Source organism: Schistocerca cancellata, chromosome 3 (assembly GCF_023864275.1).
Source record: "Schistocerca cancellata isolate TAMUIC-IGC-003103 chromosome 3, iqSchCanc2.1, whole genome shotgun sequence".
Lineage (NCBI taxonomy): Eukaryota > Metazoa > Arthropoda > Insecta > Orthoptera > Acrididae > Schistocerca > Schistocerca cancellata.
Window position 1 is genome coordinate 788865592 of NC_064628.1, and position 15733 is coordinate 788881324.

At 38.9% G+C, this 15733-nt stretch overlaps 1 protein-coding gene across 4 annotated transcripts in view; it reads right to left on the reverse strand.

The window, feature by feature from the left end:
• LOC126175842 (chromodomain-helicase-DNA-binding protein Mi-2 homolog) overlaps positions 1 to 15733 on the reverse strand; it is a 165826-nt gene that overhangs the window by 115250 nt on the left and 34843 nt on the right. For all 4 annotated transcript variants that reach the window (XR_007535621.1, XR_007535620.1, XR_007535622.1 and 1 more), the window contains exon 8: positions 6045 to 6311. Coding sequence is in view for 1 of the 4 variants with exons in the window: in XM_049922847.1 (XP_049778804.1) it covers positions 6045 to 6311 (267 nt within the window). In the remaining 3 variants the exon portion in view is untranslated. The remainder of the gene's footprint in view (positions 1 to 6044; positions 6312 to 15733) is intronic.

Genomic DNA, 15733 nt, shown 5'->3' on the forward strand with positions numbered 1-15733 from the left:
AGGCATGATAATGATTCAGATCAGACAAACATGAAAGGAATATATTGTACAAAATAATATTAAAGTTTCAGAAATATGAACAGCAGCTCTGAAATGCATATAGTGACATTTTCTCTGATAAATAATACTCAGTTTATTGTCAAACAATATATAATAAAATTAAACAATGGAAACCACTCAAAACTTCTATGTGAGAAAAGTGATCTCTTCATTAATTCCACTCAGTTCAGTGGCCCTATTTGCCAGTATCCATGGCTTCTTGGCCTTCAGTTCGTCATTGTGCTGGACATTGGAGCTCTTCTGTTCAGCTCGCTTGGCTTCTTCATCTATTTCACGTTGCTTCTGCTTTCGATTTCAGGTCGTCATATACTTGATGTAGGGCTACAATGACTTGGTTCGTTGGTTGATTATCGTACATACTTTATTAATGGAAAAACCTTACGCTACGAAAGCTTGACCATGACTCAGCATGATAACCTTTTGAAGTATCACCATCCAGTAAGTCACTCCAGAAGTGATATATTCTCGTCACACTTCTCTTGTAGCTTGCACAGAGATCCAAAAATTCTTGCTTACAAAGAAGCAGCATGAATTCTTTCTCAACTTTATCACAGTCCTTAGCAATCATCCAATTCTGTAAAGATTTCTACTCTTGCTACTGCTTGAGCTGCTATATGTATCACAAAATCTCATGTATCTACAAACGCAATGTTTCAAAAATGACTTTGCAAGGAAGTATGAGCACATTTTGAACAGAAAGTCCCAGCACTTAGTCCTGAAAGTTAAAATATCTTTGGCAGGCACTTATACCTTTCTCAGCTAGACCACACAGCATGACTTAAGTTAATTTCTTTGGCAGGAACAAGACTAGCTTCATCTTCAAGTTTTACATCACATACCACTTTCACAGAAGAAAACACAGACGTGTTCAAATTATTAGATTCAACGATTATTTTTGATACTCTTAAGGTTTTTGGTGAAAAAAATAGGAGAGAAAAGTGTAATAATTGATTTGTTTTAATGGTTTGACTGATATCACAAAATTTCCCTTCCAAGCAACTCGCAGATCGCGGAATTTTTCACAGTTGGTAATATTTCTCACTTTCCCTCCAAATCGTGTGTGTCAATGTACAAGCTTTGGAACTGTATTTTACGTTTCTGTGGTGAAACTGTATTTTACATTTCTGTGACGTACTTCAGCTTGTTATTTATTCTATCAAGTTCTTGCTACATTAACAAGACATTATATAGCTTGCGAACTTGCGCCTGTTTTTAGCTACAGGAATAAATCACAGAGTTTCCATAGAAAAAAAGGTTACGGGGAAGACAAAAGATGTTTCACCTTGGAAAGTTTCGGCTGTGCTAGCACTTCTTGCTGAAAATCGTTATGAGTAGCAAGAAATTGCTGACAGAATGAGAATATTACACAAAACTGTCAGCAGAATCAAACTTTCAGTGCAGAAAGGTGGTGAATACAAGCCAAACAGGAAAGGAAAATGTGGATGTAAAAGAAAATCAGTCCTAGAACAATGAGAAGACTGGCAAACATAGCAACAGTGAACCGTAAACTTACTTCTACAGACATGAACCATCAGCTGAACGGTTGAAGTTTCACCCGTGGCAGTGAGGAGAAGGCTGTCTGAATGTGGTTTAAAGGCATCACAACCAAGGAAAAAAAAAAAAACAGAAAATCGCACCTCCCATGAAAACCAGAAGATTGCAGTGCCCTAAATAACTTCAGGAGTGGACAAGTGAGGACTGGGCTAAGGTATGTGCAACGATATGGTAAATTATGTGGGTCTGATCTCTAAAGTTAGGAGTTTTAGCTTGAAACTATGATGCTTTATTCATACTGAAAAAATGCACATTTGAATTTTGGGTCTGTTGAGGTCTCCTATGCTACTATTCCCAACTTTTCTAACTAGCAATTTTGTACACATGCTTCAGGTATGCTTCAGTGTTGAATCTATATTCACTGTGATGGAAGAAACCAGCCAGTATGTTCGTCGCAGACCTGGAGAACAATTCAAAGCTGAGTGTGTGCAAAAATGTGTGAAGCATTCAACTTCCGTTATTGTCTGGAGTGTGATGTCTGTGAAAGGTCCCGGCAGGTTACACATTGTCAAAGGGGGCAATGAGGCAAGAACAATATAAAGAAATCTTCGAAAAGGAAGTTTTCCCCCCAAATAAATGAGTGGTTTCCTAACAAAGATGCCATTTTTATTCACGATAGGGCACCTTGCCACAAAGCCAAAACTGTTTCCAAGTACTTGGAAAAAAAAGCAACTGAAAGTGTGGCCTTGGTCAGGGAATAGCCCTGATTTGAACCCAATTGAAACTTTATGGGCTATTGTGAAACATAGGATAAGGAAATTTACAATAGGAAATTTACAATAACCAACAAACAACATCTCATGGAGAAACTAGAGGAAATCTGGCACCATGACAATGATATTAAAATGTCACATGAAAAGTTAATAAAAACTATGCCAAACAGGATAAAGATGTTGATTAAGAACAAAGGCATGCATAAAAAGTATTGAATGTACAAATATAATCTGTATGTGGATGTGTGTGATAAATGTAAAGTTTTAGAAAAAATGTCTTTAGTAAGTTGAACAAGCTGTACATCAGATTAATTACTATGGACATTACATCAGCAAGAATAGAAGACAAAGCATTATACAGTAAAGGTGTCACGAGGCTACACAGTGGAATTCCCTCAAAAAGGGTGTGATCTGCACTGAACAAAGCCTAAAACAAGATGTTTTAGCTGGCAGCACATTATCTTTGAAGTACTTCACCACCACAATCAAATGGACCCAGCCTGTGGGCATGCTGGATAGGCTAGATCTAATGGGTGGGGCCTGCACATTAGTGAGAAACGATGGGCCCGATCCATCAGACATACCTATGGAACTGGTCCACTGCAGAAATCCACTCGTGTTTGGCCAGCTGCTCACACTCATGGTCACAAGTTACTGACACTATGTTGATGAACAGAGACAATGGTGATCAAGCCATGCAACATATAACTTGAGCGAATCCTCTCGGGATCTGAACAGACCACTCCTCACGTCCACTGTTGTTGTCGTCGGCAGCTGCTCAGCTAGTGGCAAGAACCTTTAACATATCCATTTAAATTTTCTAACCTACCTGCCCGATTAAGGGATCTGACATTCCACACTCCAATCCGTAGAACGCCAGTTTTCTTTCTCCTGATAACAATGTCCTCCTGAGTAGTCCCCATTCAGAGATCCGAATGGGGGACTACTTTACCTCCGGAATATTTTACCCAAGAGGACGCCATCATCATTTAACCATACAGTAAAGCTGCATGCCCTCGGGAAAAAATTATGGTTGTAGTTTCCCCTTGCTTTCAGCCGTTCGCAGTACCAGCACAGCAAGGTCGTTTTAGTTAGTGTTACAAGGCCAGATCAGTCAATCATCCAGACTGTTGCCTCTGCAACTATTGAAAAGGCTGCTGCCCCTCTGCAGGAACCACACGTTTGCCTGGCCTCTCAACAGATACCCCTCCGTTGTGGTTGCACCTACGGTATGGCTATCTGTATCGCTGAGGCACGCAAGCCTCCCCACCAACGGCAAAGTACATGTTTCATGGGGGGGATTCCCTCCTCCCCCCCCCCCCCCCAGCATGCCTGAAGTGATATGGACTATGCCACTATAACTGTGGGAGATTCCTTAGAAAGTGACAAAGTTGATATTGATGAATGAATAAAGATTCTTGAAGACAAACAAAAATTCCATTACTTGTTGATCACACCTTGCATAGAGGGTTAATCCAAACTACTACTATAAGATTTTGGAGGTTGTCTGGGAATACTTTGATTATTTTGGTATGAAGGACCCATGGCTTGTTACAAATTATGATTAATTTTGTTCGTTGCCCCCATTTACCTTTGTCACAACAATGAAAAAAACCTTTATAATAATAACAAACTATCAAAATGAACAACATAATACACCGAGTACTGCAAGAACTCTCAGATGCTGTCATGCTGCAGACAATACTTTGAGAGCTGCACCCCACAGCATCGTCATGCTGCTCTTCAACTGCTTTCAGCAATGACAAACACGAGGGGGGTGGGGGTGGTGTACTGCCAACTCTTCATCAGTAAAACTATCCATATCATTGTGGATCACTGTTAATGTACAATGAACACTGCAAAAAATTCAAGACAGAACTGAGCAGTACTGAATGCGAGAATGAGGAGTATAATGGGCATTACTATTGTCGACATCAAGTACCACGAGTGAATGGAACAAGTTTTTACCCAAACAAGACACCCAGCACATACTGCAGACATTTGGACTACTGTATACACATTTTCAGTTCAATGACTACAGGCACTTAGAATATATCACTGAACAATCTCCAAAATTCTGTCAGCTCATAGAAATTGAATGATAATAACGAGTTTCAAATTCCCTGTCTGACACCTTTGAATATTTTTGCCTGCACTTCATTCTGTGCATTCTAACAATATGATTTTCATACAGGTCTCAAATAATGTCGCTGAAACATTTTGAACAGTGATGACACTGGTGCATACACTGTTTATACAACTGCATTTTCTTTAGCACCATGTGCAAATTTTTACATCAAGAAAGAAGTAAAAATTGAATATATGGTGCATAAACACATTTAACCTGCCTTACAACTTTTTATGACTAATAAACAATAGTTATGATAATACAATACGACCACAGACAAATGATTTGTGCTTTGACAAACATGTAGTGGTTGAACATTCTCATTGGTCACTTCTCTATATGACTACAGTACTGCTACTTAGACACTTTTACAAAGTACGTTGATCACTGTAACTTTTAAACTAGGCCCTCATGTTGCAGTAACATTTCGAACAGTGAGAATACCAGTAGATACACTGTTTATATTACTGCATTCCTTTAGCACCATGTGCAAATTTTTACTCTATTAAAGCAATAAAAATTGAATATAAGGTGCAGCAATAATTTTTACTGTTCTAACAGTTCATGATATGGTCTCTTTATTAAACATTACTCAAGTACTACGAGATATTTGTAATTTTGTTACTGAAACAAATGTGTGAGAATGCAATTTCTATGAAGTCCGTTAGAGGACTACGCTCAATGCATTCTCAGTAAAGGAAAATAACACTACCATGAAATATTTTTTTAGGTTTGATGCTTCAGGGAACTGCTACACTGATCGATTTGCATTCTGGAGTCATGTACCATTTGTAAACATTTATGTAATAGCATAAAAACCAAAGATATTAAGAGAACTACAAAATATAAGTCTGCTAGAACTAATATTTTAATCTTTCTGCATAACATCTGAAGGGATTTTGCCAACTGCCAAAACTAGTGACGCATTTTTTTGATCATGTTCGGGTGGGGGAAGGGGGTGATCACGCCTGCCTCTCACAGTGCAGACGTCTTCACATGTGCTAAATGCTTCTGCGAAGACAGAAGTCATACACGCGGGGGGAGGGGGGGGGGGGGGTGTCACTTAAATATTGTTTGTAATCAAAACTGAAAATCTTACGTGCAGATACATTTAATGAAGCTCCTAATTCTGAAAACTATGTACATTTACAGTAGAGAAAGAAAACTGTATGAAACAGATTTAAGTACAACAAAGTAACACTGGAGACAACAATGGCTACAGTACTGTCAGCTAGGTAATGTTGGCTGCAACCAAAAACGAATGGCTACGATTTAGGACTAGAAAACTGAATGGTCATTTCACAACGAACAAGCACCATAGCAAAATGAAACGTAAGTTTTTAACTTTTATAAAATATTCAAGCAATGATAATTTTATCATTTTATAATCATCAGTGCTTATTAATCATAGATGACCTTACATTGTAAAACACATACAAAACCCACAAGTTCATAATTTATCGAAACAGAAATTAATAAGAATGTTTATGAGCGACCACAAAGTATTCATTTCAAATTTAGGTATACAAGACACATTTCAGGATCACTGCCACACACTACTATCTGTAAATAGCGAATATGGAACTTACTTCATAACCATCTTCACCCTCACCACTGGGGAACTTCGATGTTGTTTTAGTCTTCTTCTTTTTCTTGCTTTTATTACCAATTTTCGTTTTCGCTTTCCGCCGAGGAGCTGCTGCTTGACTGCTATTAGCATCACCACTGCCAGATTCTGCTTCTTCATCTGCACCGTCTTCTGGTGTTTTCGAACCTTCCTCTGCTTCCTGTAGCATTTGTTCAAACTCGGCATCTGAGTCACGATCTGAACCTCCACTGCCTTCACCCTCCTCCTCCTGCAGATAGCGAACAATGGGAATTACCAAAAACACACACTCAAATAAATCATTAAATTAACTTAATATCTAAAATGTTCTGTACTTTATGCACGTCTGCAGGCTTTTGCACTCACTGGCACAAAAGTAAAATAATCTGGGCCAACTAAGGCACATCATATTTGTCTTAAAACTCCCCTGCTGAGGTCTTCTGAAGAAGTCATGCTAAAATCAGGTACTGAGGCATTCTCTTCCGTCTTTATGGAACTTACTGTTATGAATATCACTATCACAGCACAATGACTGGTTATTAATTTTAATAACCTAAGTAAAATACTCAATAACCAGAAGCAAAATGAATGCCAGCTTAACAACATGTGCCAAATGTAAGCATGGTACACAGATGATCTACTTCAGCACAATGTCGATTTGTAATGGAGAAGGCCATAGCACTCACAGCAAAGTGAAGTTTCTGCCCTTATAGTGGATGGAACAGTTCAGTCACGGCACTTGACCACACTGTTAGACTTTTCAATTCTTTGTGCAAGTAACATTCATATGTAGAAAACCATTAAACCTGCATGGAAACATGAGAAAGGTGAAAGTCCTCTGTCTGGTAAGGGGACGTTGTTGAATACAATGAATTATTCTTTTTAAAGCTAGTGCACATTTCACAATAATATTACTTACTTAATTTGGAGCAATTAGAGCCACCAAGTGCTCTTATGTCTAGTCAGACACATTCTACATACACTGACAGAGAAAAATCACAACACTACGAAGGAGTTGTGCGCCTCACATGAAAGCTGGTAGGCACGTTTCTATATCTGAAAGATAATGTATTCAAATTTCGCACCAGTTGCATACATGTGACGCTAGTAGTGCTGCAATGGTCATGAATGTTAATTACCTTTGAGATTGGACATGCAGACTTCATGTTAGTCAAGAATGCCTTTAAAGTGACGAAGACTCTATTATCAACACCGCAGAGTTTGAATGGGGTTGTGTACTAGGGCTATGAGAAGATGGTTGCTGTTCTTGTGATACTGCAAGAAAATGTTGTAGGAATGCAGCCACTGTATACAATTGCTGGCATTTGTGGTCACAAGAATATATGGCTGCAAGAAGACCAGGCTCTGGACAGCCACATGGCACTACCGAAAGTACAGACCAGGGTGTTTGGCATATGGCTCTGGTGCATTGTATTGTATTGCATTTTCAGCAGCAATTTGAACAGCAGTCGGCAATACAGTGACACAATAAACTGTTTCAAATTGGTTACTTCCTGGACAGCTCCAAGCCAGGTACAGTCTAGCGTGCATTCCACCGATCGCAAAGCACTGCCACTTGCAACTTCAATGGCGTCCATTAAGAGCTCAATTGAGAGCAATATTCCTGGAAGACCAGGAGTATTGCATCATATGCTGAGAGTTCTGGAGCCAAGATCTGACCTCTCTTTCTCACTTTGTCCATCTTTCCCATTGCTATTAAATCTATGAAAGTGACTGTGCATTGTGAGGGTTTTAATGGAAAATTGCTTGTGGCATTTGTTGCCCCATCTGAACAATCTCCTTACATTTATTGAGGAAGGACCCTCTCATCTCCCTCTCACCCCCCTCCCCCCCCAAAAAAAATCAAGTTACGAGGGTGGTTTGAAAAGTTCTCAGAATCACCATGAGAGGTCAGCACTAGCGCAACAAGTTGTTCATGTGATATTCATTGGAATGCTGCCTGTAAATACATGCCACATCAGCACTCTTGGAAGAGAGCTGTGGCAGTGACATGGTTCTGTTATTCCTGTGTAGGGATTTGCAAAGATAGGGGAAAGGAAAAAATAAAAATACAAAAAAAATTAAAAAATACATAAAAAATTTCCACAATACACTGGGAGACTCTGCTCCTTCATATTCAGCTGCTGCCAAGTGGACAACCTTGCAAAAGTGCACTAAACGGTCATGGAGGATTGCAGATTGAAAATGCGTGCAATTGCATCAAAATTTGAAAAATGAGGCTTAAAATTTATATCTAAGGCAGTTTCAGTTGCGAAACTGACGCAAAATGCATTCTTTGAATGCTGACTGAATGACTGGCATGTAACAAAATGTTTAAAACATTTTTTTTTCAACTAAGACTGAAGCAAAACTATTTTTTGTCGAAAGTATTTTATGAGTGTGTACAAACAGGCAGTAGTTGCTTTTCTTTGTGTAAATATAAATGAAGGTTATCCATATGTTTAGTTAAATCTGTTTAAAATTATAACTTCCATCACCACTCAGTGTTTTGTAACTCATCTAGAGAATGATTCATTCATTCAAGAAAATTTTGATTGTTGTGCGGAGCTCAAAAAATCACATCGGATCTTTTCCAGTGCTAAGCCAGTGTACTGCTGAATAATATGGTAAGTCATTTTCTTCAAACTGTCCAATACACTAGCAGAACTGATGATGCTTGAGAACATGTGATCTTACATAATTAACAGTTGACATTACCGGCTTTGAAACTTTTGAGATATCCAAGCATTTTCCGCACAAAGACTGTTGATAAATGATGCAAGGTACGATTAATGGTTTTGATGCATCATTATTTTCTATCACCTTTAACACGAGAGCAAAGACTACTTTACTCCCCCCCCAAAACACACACACACACACACACACGTTTTTGCCACCATCAGCTGTGATACACATTAAGTTTTTCCACTATAGATTGTTTTTCTGAACAGCATTTACTACTCTTTCACAACTTTCTTGTCCCATGGCCACGCCATAAAAGATGCGAACGTCAAGAAGCTCTTCATACACTTCATAATTTTTGTTTACCCGTTGAATAAAAATTAACATCTGTGCCGTAACTTGAAACATTGTTGATTCATCCACAGCCAAAGAGAACCACTCTAAATGCTGAGCTTTTTCAGACACTTTAGTTGATATACTTTTAGCAGTATCATTTACTCTTCGAGTCACAGTGTTTGCTGACAAATTGATGTTTTTTAAATAAATTAGCTCTTTCTGGACACATTTCTTCAACTGCTACAATCATGCAATCCCTTATTAATTCACCATCAGTAAATGGTTTCCATCTTTTTCTATTGAGTGAGTCAAGTGGAAACCAACATATGATTTCCTGCTTCTTGGTCAGCATTTACTTTCTTAAACAAAATTTTCTGAGATTTTCAAAGACTCATATTTCTAACCATTTGATTCCAGTGAATTTGAAATAAACCTGAGAAGGTTTAGTCTCATAACATTTTATTCTTATAATGACGTTTTATATTGTGTTCTTCGAGAACTGATACTGTTTCACTGTGAATTATCTGCAATCACGAAATATTAATGTCCCCATTGCTTTTTAAAATTTCTGCGAACACTATCTTCCACTTCTTTTCCATATTTACACAAGTCTACACAAGGGACGTAACTGTTAATTGAACTGGTGCCAATCAGTAGTATCAGGTGCAAGGGTTCTCAGTAAAGAAATGCGCTGGATTTATCTTTAAGGCAATCTTAATTAAATTAAATACTCACTGTTAAGCACACTATATCATAACTAAGACACTGCAGTCAGAAAACACAATAGTCAAACTATAATATGCTTTTCAGATTGCACAAGTTGCTGCTCTCCAGAAGATGATACAGTACTATTGCACTTGTCTACTCTCTGGAAGATGTCACTACTTTACAGTTATCATTGTTGGAAGTAGTCTTAACAAAAGTGCAGCACACACAGTGGCTATCACCACAGCAATGGAAGGACCTGGTCACTTGCCCGTAAGCGCCAAAAGAAATTACGAAATTGAGTCAACCCCCCTTCCCTTTCCCTTGCCATAGGTATCTCAATCATCGTCTAGTCCTCAAATGAAAATTTGCATGTAATCTAACACTACAGTATGTTGGTGTGATGCAATATAGTCTGTCCAACTTTTCTTGGGCCATGCCAGCAGTGATCGCTAGGCACTAAGAGGTAACCACTACCAGTGCCACATGGTAAGGAATGTTGGGACGGGAAGATATCCGACAGTGCTGACATCACAATAGCTCGTGCTATGCTCTGACCACTTGCTGTAATGTTAATGATGCATGGAAGTAACAAGGTTTCTGAAAGCACATTACAATGACCTTCCCAAGTTATTTATTTGTAGAAATGTGTATGAAGTGAAATTATGGCCATAGCTCTATGCCAAACAATAAGCAATTCACTGTGTAATGACCACTGTCAATAATGTTTATGGAATAATACATATAATTAACACACTCTGAAATATTAAATATTTTAAATTTTTTGATTTATAAACCTCAGAAAAATGAAATTGCAATGCCAGGTTAAAAACCTAATTCCCTGAGATTTTTAAGAAATTCCCAGTTATTTCCCAGATTTTTCCACGTAAAATTATTTCCAAGAAAAATCATCACCCTGGCTATTATTATGAGGCAGACCATCAACAGTTTTTATCTCATGATAGCTGTCAGATGTTCGAATAATGTGGCTGTGGTGTATGCAAATTTGGCATGCAATTTCCCACACTGATAACCCCTCATGCCAGTAGATGACTATGCATTGCCCTAAGCTTGAAACAACTATCCAAGGCATGATGATGGATTGAACAATGTACACAAGCCACTTTGTCCTATGAAAGACTGGAAACAAAGCCGTCTATTGGACTTCATTAAGAATGTGCGTACACAGTTATTTCTTGTGGTGAAAATAGTACTGAGAAAGATTTCCGATTAAAAAATACTTATGCAAACCATAAGGGTGGCATGGTACTTTGACCAGCAGTTAACTGGAAACAAATTCAATGATATTAACGACCACTAGAAATAGGACACTTCACTCTTTTCAATAATGGTAGAATATGTCGATGTATATGACAAAAAAGTCAAGTCCAGTTGGAAGAAATATGTAGATACGGACAGTGAAGTGCTGCCGGGGCCCACACAGGGACGAAGTGGAGAAAGGGTAGGGAAGCTATGTGCAGTTGGGAGGTTAGACAGAGGGTAGGGGGACGTGGATACGGGGGAGGGGGTAGGGAATTGGTTGGCTGGTTTGGGGTATAAAGGGACCAAATTACAGGGTCATTAGTCCCTTTTTCCTCAAGCAAGCAAATCTCAAGGTAGAGCAATTAAAAACAAAGGAGTTGGGGGAACTAAAGGCAGTAAAACTAGTGGGGAACCAAACCAAAAGAGAAAATGAAAGACGCCGACCAAAAGGGGAAACGTACACTAAAAGGAAAGGTAGAGGAAGGTATTAAAATCATATAACAGATGGCTTGGGTTGGCTGATCACAGGGATGAGCCAGCCACTCCGCAACATACTAAAACTGCCAGCCCTAAAGACAAGGCGAAAAGAACACACACAGAGAAAAGGCAAACAACAAGGCATACAAAATGCAAAGCAAGAATGATGAAGAGGTAAAAGGGTGAGAGGGTGGAGGCCTGAGAGGGAAGGCCAGATGCGCAAGCTTAGATGGTACGATAATCCCCCCCCAGAAATAAAACATAAAACTAAATCTGCCGTTAAGGCATTGTAGCCCAAAACCGTAGGTAGTGTGCTGGAAAGTTTAAAAGTCCACCACAGAGCAACTAAAATTGGGCAGTCCAACAAGAGGTGGACAACAGTTATACGGGAGCCACAGCAACACCGAGAGGGGACCTTGCGACAGAGATGGTGACCATGTGTCAGCCAAGAATGGTCGCTGCCAAGCTGGCAAAGGACAACAGAGTACAAGGTCTGTCTAAAAAGTATCCAACCTTTCATTTTTATGTGCAAAATAGAGACGGTAGCATGGCGCCACTGTACACCATAAAGGAAGAGACCTTTATGCGCATGCGTGAATTTTGTCCCCGTCGTCCTGACTGTTGGTCGCTGAGTGAGGTGCTAAAGAACATGTTTGAGTACAGTTTCTCTCAAGATGACTTAACGTGTTGAGCCAATATATTGCATCAAATTTTGTCAAAAGCTTGGTGATTCTCAAAGCGAAACAATTTGTAAGATTCAGCAGGCGTTTGGAGAAGATGCGATGGGTGTAACACAAATTAAGGAGTGGTTCAACAGATTCAAATACAACCACACATCAGTGGAGAGTGACCAGCATTCAGGCAGGCCCCAAACTGCTGAGTGCAGCTGTTCCATCCATTTTACATCTTGTGGGCTCATATCAGGACTGAGTGGTGGGTGGGGAAGTATTCCCCATCCATACCTGTGTAACGTTTCTCTCACTGGCAGGGTAATGTGCGGTCTTCCATTATATTGCAAAATGAGGACACCACCTGCAAGCATAACAGGCCTTCTTTGATGAATTTTCATGTGTAAAACATTTTTCAGAAACAGCTTGTTACAGACATCCCCTCTGGCACAATTCATAGCTACGACTCCATTCACGTCGTATGCGAAGATCATAATCAGTTTCACTTTTGATTGTTAACAGCGGAATTCTTTCACTCATGGAGATTTGGAACTTTTTGATGTGACAAATTCAGTTCTGGCTCACAATCTTGTATCCAGATTTGATCAAGTGCAACAATTCTTTTCAGAAATTATTCTCTTTCTGTTCGATATATTTAAGCAGTTCTTCTGCGATTCTTTTGTGACCTGCTTTCTGCTCTTCACTTGGATTATGCGGAACCCATCTGGCAGCTACTTTTCTCATCTTTAACTTTTCAGTTATTATTCTGTGAACTGAAGTGACAGATATTCTGGACTCATATGCAATTTCCTGAAATGTCTCATCGATCCTCTCCACTACTACATGTAATGTGACCTGACTGTTCCGGCTTCCATTTTAAAACTGAATTACTCATGACACAGCCACACCAATCAGCAAACACATACACGACTGTAGCCCCTGTAGTCTCATTCAGAACTGACAGGAATTTCAACTTGTTCACACCACCATGAATGTAGCACATGTGGAGTGTGTAGGACTTTTGAAATGACTCTCATATTACGACTCATTACGAATTCAGACTGTAAGCTCCTCATACGAATAGGTATACAATTTCTTAAACAACATACTCCATAAAAATAGAGTATGCAATGGGAGCCACGTTTTTAGTGCTTATTCAAAAGATATTTGATGAAGGACATTTTGAAATTAATGAATTTACTCTGACTATAAGATGACCACCTCCTTTATAAGAGGCTGCTAGAGGAAGTTTTATGTCTAACATATTCTAACTAATTAAAATTGCAAACTGTTTCACTGACATAAAATAACTGCCTAAAAAGTTAACACAGTTCCTATTCGAAACATACCATTTCTTGACTGTCAATGTTTTGATAAAACAAGGAGAAGTACAATAAACAAGAAGAAATGACCTACATTAACTTTTTTCTTCAATTCCTTTTCTTGCTTACTATCTACACCAGCTGACTGTGCTATCTTTACTACTACTACTACTACTACTACTACTACTACTACTACTACTAATAATAATAATAATAATAATAATAATAATAATCACTGGTATTATTTTCGTTTGTAAGCCTACTGGTATTTCTTTTCTTCTGACACTCTTCCACTTTTTACGTCGCTGTCTAAGCTACCCACAGCATTAGATATGCAGCACTTTTTGAATCTATTCATAACAGATTCATTTGAGATTCTGTCCCAGCATGGATTTGAGTGTTTCCTGAACTTCCCCCTTTGAGTGAGACATTGTCTCCCTGAAGGAACCACTCACTACAGCTGTCACAGGCGAGCTGTAAAACGTCTATTCGTAACAACATTCATTACCTGAACTTAAGAGTTCATGCTACCATGAATAATTATCAGGTCTGTGTTGTTATGTGCTAACAGATTCTAACCTTCCGGGATGACGTGTTCCGTGAAAGAATCCAACAACACATTTTCCTTCTGTTAAGCAAGAAACCTGGGATTCTGTTCCAAACAATATTCAAATTCTGTTCTGAACAACCTCCAACCAACATAGCATCAGGTCATTTGCTATCCATCCACTGCCCTGGTATGCTGTGAGAAGTCACTGAACTAGCACTGGTTTGTGTCATGATGTAAGCCCCACCATCTTCATCTTTCTCACCCATCAGCCAGTACTTTCTTTGAATTCCATGACATGCGCATTTCGAAAATAATTCTTTACCTCCAGTGTCTTCATTCTGACAGTTTCAGTAATTGAGAAAACTTCATTGCATTTCTCTATCACATACTAAATAACCCACTGCTCTAATTTGTGAAACATTTCCTGCTTTGGTCCCCTGAAAGTTTGGCATGTAGGACTGGCGGTCTTTAATTTACTCTTTATCTGGCACTACCCACATACATTGGCTTCTGCGACACCAAATGCTCTTCTTGCTGCACAGCTGTTTATCGCTGCATCTTCATGATTCACCATTTACTTGAAATTAGTATCCTATTGCCCGCGTATCAACAGGGAACAGCGAACTCTTAGACCCACGTCTCAAAGTCACAGCTGTAATTGGCACCCATTACTGACTGTTACAATTTACAGTCCTTACAGCACTGACAATATAAGCTAACTGAATGACAACATACTTTGTGCTTTTGGCTCCCTGGGGCTGAACAGGTAGAAGTCTTACCACTTCTAGTTACCAACACACCCAACCTTGAAAATCATCAGTGCTGCAGAACAGTAGCAGCATTAGAGAAATTGTTGAAACTCAGGTTTCCTTTGTTCTGTATTAGTATTAGCCTTTCTTCAGGGTTGAAGTGTAGATTGGGGCCAGTGCCAGTCACAGTGGTGTGTGTCTAATTGGTCATGAGTTGCTAACACAGCAGTTGTGTGTAACGGATGGGAGGATAGTTTCACCTAGGTAATGATAGACAAGAAAAGGGGTAATTTATTTCTAGCAGCACTGATGAAATTTATGACCTTGGTTGTCACAAATATTTGACTGTTTCAACTAAGTGTGTTGCAATTTCCGAAGATCGTGGTTACAATGGGATCTAAGAACACAGTTCTATTTTCCATATATATAGCAGACTTCTTGTTTCCATACATAACGAAAAATGAACTCAGCAGCAATAGTTTAATCTGCATACGTGAGACATCCCTGAATTTTTCAAATGACTAACCCGGGGAAAAAACCTGATCTTCTAGTCAGCTAAGTAACCTCATCTTATAGTCAGCTAAATACGGTATGTACTGAAAAAGTTGAGCATAAACTGAAGACGTGGCAGTATGTGGTGTCACACTTATAGAATAACAAGAAAAAAGTAAACTGATGAACGAGAAAGTGATGATAAATGCTATTTAATGTCAGGGACTAACACACAGCCTAGAATAAAATTCCAATTATGTTCCTCTAAATCATTTTAAATTGACAGTTTACTCTTGCTACTCTTGTTCAGCTGCATTTTGGAAAAAATTGTACAAGAATGGCACAAAGATTTAGAACTTCGGATCCTGCTAAAACATACGAGGATTGCAACTAAGAAGAATGGTACGGAAATAGACTGCTTAGGACTT